The sequence below is a fragment of the Chondrus crispus genome, genomic scaffold (genome assembly GCF_000350225.1).
Source record: "Chondrus crispus Stackhouse genomic scaffold, scaffold_431, whole genome shotgun sequence".
NCBI classification, from domain to species: domain Eukaryota; phylum Rhodophyta; class Florideophyceae; order Gigartinales; family Gigartinaceae; genus Chondrus; species Chondrus crispus.
The window spans coordinates 29,475-38,375 of NW_005179328.1; the positions used below are offsets into that span (position 1 = coordinate 29,475).

General features: G+C 49.9%; 2 protein-coding genes across 2 annotated transcripts; both read left to right on the forward strand.

Annotated features, from left to right (window-relative positions):
- The first annotated feature begins 7,263 nt into the window (after positions 1-7,263).
- On the forward strand, positions 7,264-7,932 carry CHC_T00001299001 (hypothetical protein). Its single transcript, XM_005718789.1, has one exon. It carries the CDS (start codon positions 7,264-7,266, stop codon positions 7,930-7,932), a length of 669 nt encoding a protein of 222 aa, XP_005718846.1.
- Positions 7,933-7,935: 3 nt separating this feature from the next.
- On the forward strand, positions 7,936-8,262 carry CHC_T00001300001 (hypothetical protein). The gene has a single exon (XM_005718790.1). The coding sequence runs from the start codon at positions 7,936-7,938 to the stop codon at positions 8,260-8,262; it is 327 nt and encodes a 108-aa protein (XP_005718847.1).
- Positions 8,263-8,901: the final 639 nt, after the last annotated feature.

The window sequence follows — 8,901 nt, forward strand, 5'->3', positions numbered from 1 at the left end:
TCTGGCCTCACGCATTTGAGAGAGAAGCTCATTCAGTTCGCTAAGCTCTCCCCCACCAATACCAGATTGGTTGTGAGTGAGGCCATCCTCCTTGTCAAAACAAGCCTGAAGCCTTGTGTAACGATCTTGTAGCTGCTTCCAGGTCAGATTCTTTTTCATGGCTTCATTTTCGTTGGACGTATCGGCCGCACGTTGAAATAGAGACCTAGTTTGTCCATAAGTCGCAGTGTGAGCACCAGAAGCGGCAACCTCTCGCACAATAATAAGGTCTTCTTGAACAGAAGACCGCGAGTGTCGACCACTTCTTCCCTTACGCTCATCGCCTTCGCCACTGCTTGACGCCGGCAAACCCGTCTCTTCCTCTACAGTCGCCATTGCGCGAGTGCGTTGGTTTTTTGAGGTGGGCAGAGGCAGATTGCTTGCGTGTGAGGTCGCCATGGTCACAAATGTCAAGTTCCCGCGATTTTGCAAGACACCTGTCTTCAAATACTTTCTCACGGCTCTTCACTAACTAGTGGGATATGGGGAATGTTGAGCTGACATCCATTGCGGAATTCTGCAAAAGAATTTTCTGTGTAATGTCTTTTGCTCACAAGTGTTGAAATCATTTCTCATTTCTGCAGGCGTATAGTCACTATTATTAGTAAATTTGAACACTCGTACCGAAGCCATTCGTGAACACGCCACGCCCACTTTTTCGACTTCATTTCCATGAGTATCCTTGCATTTTCACGACTGTAGCGTTTCTTGTAGTGCCATTCCATGTGGCCATTAGGAATTTCGGGGGAGTAGTTTTGGCTGCGTTCGCGTCAATACTTGCGGCATGACCGCTTTCTGTATTGCCGATTATGCAAACGTTTTCCGACAGTTCTTTTTATTTTGGGAAAACTGCTGTCCCTCTCGAATGAATGATAGTCTCGTCAGAAGTGTCACGTACGTAGTCAATGGCACTCCACAGTCAAGAACTGAGGGGCTGTCTATGACCTAAAAACAAGGGGAGATTTTGAAATCAGAAAGCTATTTGTCATACCACTTTTCCAACTTTTCAACCGCTAAAGCTGTCTATGAAATCAGCATTTTCTAGAAACTCGCTGCAGATTTCCTACTTCAAGATCTGCAGTTATCAACACTTGCGAATATCAACCTGACGTCATTCTGAGCGACAGTCCTTTTGATGTCAGATATCGGTCATATAGTCCCCTCTCTTCGTCTCGAGATTCTACTATTACTACCGAACGGAAAATATGGAGCACAGACGAGTATCATTTTTGCAGCATCACCGCCATATATTTTGCGGTATGCGTCGTTTGGCTCACTGCATGAAACGCCGACCGCAAAGATAACATCAAGCACTTGCCATATTTCCCTTGCTTTTTCTCACTTCATTTGCTGCGATGGGCAGCAGAAACCATGACCTGAGGCGAGGTCGAAAGGTTACATCGAGAATAACGTTTGAGGTTTACAAGCACGTCGCAACTATCGGCCATGAGCTTTTTCGAAGACTTTACAGGATAAGTTACCCGCAGTTTCAACCCCTGGTTCGCCTTACTAAGCCGTATCTACGGTCTGTAATGCACAGATCTTCAATTTATGCTGCAATTGTGTCGATAGAAGTCAAAATATGCGTGACTTTGCGCATTCTTGCTGGTGCAAGCTATCTGGATGTAAGTTAGCCTTACGGTATTGGACGAACGACGACATATGCGAATTTTCGGCAAACTTTATCGGCTTTAAACAAAGATCTACCGAAACTGTCATTTCCACAAAGTGAGGAAGAATGCCAACAAAGCGCTTTACGTTTTCAGCAAAGCAGGAATAGTCCGATCCGGGGTATCATTGCGGCATTAGATGGCATTGCTATAGAAATAATGACGCGTCGATCAGGAATCACACCGGACGGAAGGAAGTATTTCAATCGCAAGGGCTTTTTCTCGCTCTGTGTTAAAGCTGCAGTTGGCGCTGACTACAAGTTTTACTTTGTTTCTACAGGACACGCTGGTGGTACTCACGACTCGACTGCTCTGCAGGCTACAAAACTGTATGATCTTCTGCAAGGTACAGTGCTGCCGGAGTGGGCCACTGTTGCAGCAGATGATGCTTATTCAAACGGTCAACATATTGTGACGTCGTACAGTGGATATGGTTTATCGGTTATGAAAGATACATTTAACTTTTATCTTTCTTCTTGTCGCATGATTGTGGAACAAACATTTGGGATTTTGATCTGCCGGTTTGGAGTTTTTTGGTCAGCATTGCGTTATGACCTTTCAGTCGATACTTTGATCATAATGGTGGCTTGCAAACTCCGCAACTTCATCATCGATAAATCTGATGGCAGGGACTTTAGTTCCATACCGGTTGCTGAGGAAAATAACGTGGATGGATCCCCCATCATTCACATTCAAAGTTTACTGCACACTGAACAAACTGCTCAGAGATCTAGACAGCGAGGAAGGGAGAATTCTATGCTCCGGGACAAAAATTGCAGAAAGACTTCATTTACTAAGATTTATGCGACTACGACAAAGGCGCTAGTTGTATGTTTTGACCCGTTGTATCTATCTCAATTTGTTGCGTGAACGAAACCCAACTTCGCCTACTATCTATGACATGTTTTTTTGCAGGTTACCCATGAGCTTGCTTGCTATATCTTGATACATCAGCTTTTCCTCGTTTGTCGCATCAGACAACGACATATCCTTTGCTTGTTTTATGGCAGCAAGGAGTGAATGTGTAGAACGGGCCTTTGCATCTGCCGCTGCATACAAAACTTTATCTCTTTCGGCTTCCTCAGTTGCCCGCGCCACTTCATTAGAGAATGGACGAAATACGGACGACAAACTTTCCATTCCCGCAGTACTTATCTCTTACTTCTCCCTTTTCCTTTTTCGCGCAGACCCATACCCAATTTCACCGTTTGGTGCAACTCTCCCTCGGACCCCCTCTTCTCGTTGCACGTCACCGGCGACAGTCCTCGTAGCTAAAGGTTGTAACAGAGGGTTCACTTTCAAAAAGCAGAACGCGTACATGATGTAGGAGACTGCGTTTGAAAAATGAACAAAACTGTCAGGATCACCCTAGCCTGATGATTCATATTTTGCTAGCGATGTCCCGTACATGGATTTGAACTCTCCGAATTTTCTTTTTAGAACACCAGCAGGTCTTTCATGCACTCTGTTTGATGGATCAATACTGGCGATATCGTCACGCGTAACACCGCTTGCCAGAACGCAGATGGGATGAGGCCTAAATAGGACGTCATTGAATAATGGCGCAATTGCGTCCGTCCAAAGATCAACGGGTTCTCGATCAAGTTTGTGGCGAGTTTTAAGTTCCATTAATTGAGAGCGTGTAGAGGTCATTTTAGTATCCCCCAGTGTGTGCACAACCTGCAGTACTCAGAGGCCTCAATTTCGGGTTCACGAGACGGCGTGTTGACTGTGCGATCTGTTGCAGGCCCATTGATCTTAATCTCGTCTCCATCAAATACCGGTGCATCCCCTCGAATCCAGCAAATGATATCTCCGCCGGTCCGATCTTTCTGAATCATAACCGCAGATGGTAAGAGGCTCCATTAAAAATGAGGATCGCGTTCGAGGTCAGGCTCAATCGCGTCCTCCTCCTCACGGTCCAAAGAGGCAATAACGTTCTGTAAGGAGAATTGCCTCTGTGTCATTTTCATGGCAACAATCTTCAGCTTTGTGCTAACTTTCGCATTTTGCGCACCGGTTATCTTTAGAGCGTTCAAAATTGCTTTACCGGTGCTGTTGTCTACAAACCCGAAGCGAAGGACTTCTTTGGCTTGCGCAAAACAACGCGGAACGATTCCGCGAGCATTCATAGCGTTTAAAACGGTTGTAGAAGGCGGGGCGGCATCTGTGTTTGCCCTTTCATGTTCCTGTCGGATAGTAGGCATTTGCTGACTGGTGGGAGAGGGAGAGCGAAAAGTTTCCATAATCTCTCTTTCTCCGTCAGCGGCGGACCTTTTGTCAGCGGATGCCGTCTGTGGTATAACTACCTTCGTCCCGACCACTCGGAAACGAGGGGGGTTAGAGGTAAGGGAGCGCGCGCCGCTGGGTAACCCACGCGCGAACGCAAACCGTACGGAAGGACTGGAAAAGAGGGAAGGCTCACGTGGTCAGTGACGCGCAGCCGGTCGGTGGTGTTAGATCCGGACCGGAACGGGATAGCAATTAGCCGTAAAGGGAAGGGAGGCGAGTCTGTCTCCCGTTTACTGGAACGGGGCAGGTGCCCCCGGTCTTAACCCCTAAGTGGGACGCCAGGACACCTGTCCCGCTACAGTAGCTGTTACTTACTGTAAACCAGCTACTGTGCTAAATGGGCTAATTTATGCCATTAACTACTAATTACTAGTTAGCCACCGTACGGATTATACACGTGTGTGTAGCATAAACACCCCCAGACGACTGGAGGTGTATGCGCAGTTCGACCTGTAGACCCCGGTTCGGAGAAGGGGTGAAGCGGGCCAACCAGCTACGGAACCGGGCTCGGGCCCGGGTAGCGGTGGTAGAGCGGGAGCGAGCAGGGACGCGCGCACGCACGAGCGGATCGACGCCTCGACGCCCCGGAGCAGCACTGGGTGACGTACCAGTGCTGACGGGCGGAGGCGGTTCCGTGCTCGCTCGCGTGCTGCGCGTCCACTCCGGCTCGGCTCCGACTAAACGCGCGCGAAGAGCGAAGGCGACGTTTAGAATAAGCTGGGTGGACTGACCTTGGCGGTCGGTTGAGGACAAGCCCGTGCTTGTCCCCCTCCGCCGCCGTCGGCCCGCTCCATATTTAATATACAAAACACTCTATCATAACACTACAGTACCGAGGTACTGTAGTGGGCTACTGTAGTGCAGGTCGGCCTGCACTGTAATACTGTCAGCTATGTCGAGGCTGACAGTACACGTATCACCCGTGGTGCGTGCGCGCTTCGTTGGCGCGCTGTACACGTGTGCACGTGTATGCGCATGTCCCTTGTCCCCGTGGTGTACACGTGGACACGCGCGGTGGTACTGTAGAGCTCGACGCTCTACAGTAGCTGATCTAGTTCTTGATCTAATCTAATTTAAACCCCCAGGGGGGGTTATGCTACAGTGTGCCCGTGGTCACGATCCCGGCTAACGGTTGCGCCACGTGTTACCCGTGGCCACGCCCGCTGTTACCGGCTGTCCCACGTCGGACCCTTGGGGTACTACTGTGCACGGCGGCGGGCGCGCGTACGCCTGCTTGCTACAGTAGCACCCGCCCTCCCGCGCGGTTATCATCTCGCCGGGGGGCTGTGGTACAGAATTGTATTACACCGTCGCCCTTGCCCGCATACCACAGTCACGGCTTGAGTACATGTTCGACTTTTCCACAGTATTCAGTATATCCCTATATCCCAACGGCGAAGAGCCGGAAGCAAGCACGTTTGTGTAGTATAACCCCCCCTTGGGGCTCTTTTTAGATAGATTGGATCAACAACGGGATCCCATACTGTAGAGCCCGGCGTTCTACAGTACAACCGCGCGTGTCCACGTGTACACCACGGGAACAAGGGACACGCGCATACACGTGCACACGTGTACAGCGTGCGAACGAAGCGCGCACGCACCACGGGTAATACGTGTATTGTCAGCGTCGACATAGCTGGCAGTATTACAGTGCAGGCCGACCTGCACTACGGTAGCCCACTACAGTACCGAGGTACTGTAGTGTTATGATAGATCGTTTTCTATATTAAATATGGAGCGGACTGACGGCGGCGGAGGGGGACAAGCACGGACTTGTCCTCAACCGACCGCCAAGGTCAGTCCACCCAGCTTATTATAACCACGCGCCTTCGCCTTCGCACGCGTTAGGAGGAAGGGAGCGGGTAGGGGCACACGCCGGCGCGAGCGAGCCTTGATCGGCCTCCGCCCGTCAGCGCTGGTACGTTGCCCAGCGCTGCTCTGGGGCGTCGAGGCGTAGATCGGCCCGCGCGTACGCTCGTCCCCGACCGTCCCGCTCTACCACACCGTTACCAGGGCCCGCTTCCCTGCCTCGTTAGCTGGTGCTTCACCCGTCTTCCCGTTCGAACGGGGTCCACGTCGGACTGTGCATACACCCTCAGTCGTCTGGGGATTTTTATGCTACAATTTGGAGTTCTGTCATTAAATGCATTGCCGTGATTGCCATTTGAATCCATGTTTTTGTTGGTGTAATACCGCTAGTACAGTGACACAAACATTTTGTTGGTGTAATACTGCTAGTACAGTGCACAGTGCGAGACGAGATAGTAGATCCTTAAAAAGCGTAGTACTTTGGCCGCAAGAAGTACAAAAACAAGGTAGAACAAAGATAAAAGGGAAAACAGGATGGGCACAAGGGCGTGACGATTACAGACGTGGGCGGTAGAGCGCAGGTGGAGTTGACAGGGGTGCCCAGCAGGAGTGCAACGCAGGAACAAGGGTGAATAGCAATATGCAAAGCCGGCATAGAAGGCAGCGGAGTTTATATTGCTGATGCGAGACCAAGGCCTTGCCAAATGAGCGGATGAAACAGGTGTTTGATGCTATCTGTGCAAGCTAAACAACGGCGCGAGGAAGACAGGAGTGCACGGCGAAAAGGCAACTCGATAAGCTGTGGCAGTGAGGGGTAGAGAAGCCGAGGGAGAGGGAGGGAAGCCGAGGGAGAGGGAGGGCAGCCGAGGGAGAGGGGGCGCAAGCGAGAGAGAGGGGTGGCAGACGGGGTTTAGGAGAGGGGGGCAGGCGAGAGGGAGGGCAGCAGGCACATGAGCAAGCGCAGCTGGAGTGTATAGCAGTTGCAATTTACCGCTTCCTGGCCTGTCGGGGAAATCTAGAATTTTCCCGACAGGCCGGGTGTTATGCTGCTTTTTGCTGTTATGCTGTTTTTAGACGGTTCAGGGTGTGACGAACTCAACTACAACGCAATCAAGTGATGAAGATACAGTGCCGAAAAAGTATAAGGACAGCATCAATACTCACACTGCTGGCATACAGTATTGTAAAGGCCAAATTTGAGGTGCATCTAGAACTGTAAAGGCAACGAGGGGACCAAATTTGGGGTCGGATTTAAAGATCGGGAGCACATTCACATGATATTTATAGAAACCTTATTTATGGGTGTTGGAAAGTATAAGTTACACAGCAGTTTCTTTAAAACCCCGCTCTATACAATGCAGTATCTCCCGCGAGAAGACTGGCAAAAGAGACTAGACACATACAAAAGGAAGTAGAAAGCACAAAACATGCGGCTCACTTCGACACAGCAAAAATGCTTCGCGGTACGCATCTGAGCCAGCATGAACAAGGGCAGATCCAGGCTCTTCGTCTCAACAATTTGACAATTAGGCGAATCGCCGCGCATCTCTCGCGCTTCCGCAACGTCGTGGCCACGTTGTTAAGGAACCTGGGCCTGTACGGGAAGAATAAAAGGCGCGGTAGGCCCTCCAAACTCACCGCCACGGCTCGACGTGCACTCTTGCGCGAAGCCCACAAAGGGCATTTATGTTCTTCAGAGTTGGTTAAGACCCTTAGTCTTCCTGTAACTCCATCTACTGTGCGAGGTATCCTACGCGCCACGTCAACTATTCAGTACAGCAAAATGTTCCCCGCTCCGATGATGCTCCCGAGACACAAAATTGCACGGGAGCAGTGGTGTCGCGAAAACGTCACTTGGACGGTGTCGTATTGGATGAATGTGGTGTGGTCGGACGAGAAGAAATTCAACTTGGACCGGCCGGATGGGTTCGGGTACTATTGGCACGATTTACGGACCGACAAGCGGATGTTCTCAAAACGGCAGCAGGGCGAGGATTCTGTAATGGTTTGGGGCGCTTTCCCTAGTACTAAGAAGTGCGAGCTCGCCGTTTTAAACGGAATGCAGGATGCTATTAAGTATATAGATACATTAGAGTCCTATCTTTTGCCGTTTATGGATTAAGAAATGGCTCCAAGTTGGGTGTTTATGCAAGATGATGCATCCATAAACCGCGCTAAACGTACTTTTCAGTGGTTTGACGAGGAGGAAGTTCCTCTCTTAGAGTGGCCTGCCAAGTTACCTGACCTGAATCCTATCGAGCATTTATGGGGCATCCTAGCGCGAACGGTTTATGCACACCAACGTCAATTTAAGGACGTGGATGAGCTTTTAGAAGTTATAATGGAAGCGTGGGACGAAGTTTCAGAAGAATGCCTGGAGAAGCTTGTCCGTTCCCTGCAAAAGCGGAGCTTTGAGTGTGTAATGGCAAAGGGAGGTCCGACGAAGTACTAGGAGCGATGAAGTTGTGAAAGACATGCGCTGTACCTTATACTTTCGAACACCCATAAATAAGGTTTCTATAAATATCATGTGAATGAGCTCTCGATCTTTAAATCCGACCCCAGATTCGGTCTCCTCGTTGCTTTTACAGTTCTAGACGCACCTCAAATTTGGCCTTTACAATACTGTATGCCAGCAATGTGAGTATTGATGCTGTCCCTATACTTTTTTTCGGCACTGTAGGAGCGCAGAGGACACCAGAGAGAGAAGGACTGTACTCTCTGTCGTTGAGATTGCGGAATTGTTTGGAGAGCTGGAAGTTTGGCGACTGAATGCCAAGATTCAGAAGCTCTATCGAATCTGAGGTCGGCAAAGCGCGCGTTTCTCACTGCAAAACACGACAGAGAACCAACGCGGAGCAGGCAGACGTTATTTACCGAGTGCATGAAAATAGATGTGACGTCACCTACTAATGCCATCTCCCAGTAGCGCCTACTTTTAGGGTCTTGCACGGGGCGGCACTAATGGGTAGGGTCCTCTGTACCAAAATCCAGTATTTATCAGTGACTTTATTCCGTATTCAGGTCCTTTGTTGCCGTCGCCACCCTTGCTCACGAACCTTCTCTTTACTACGGACCTCATACATCCTTT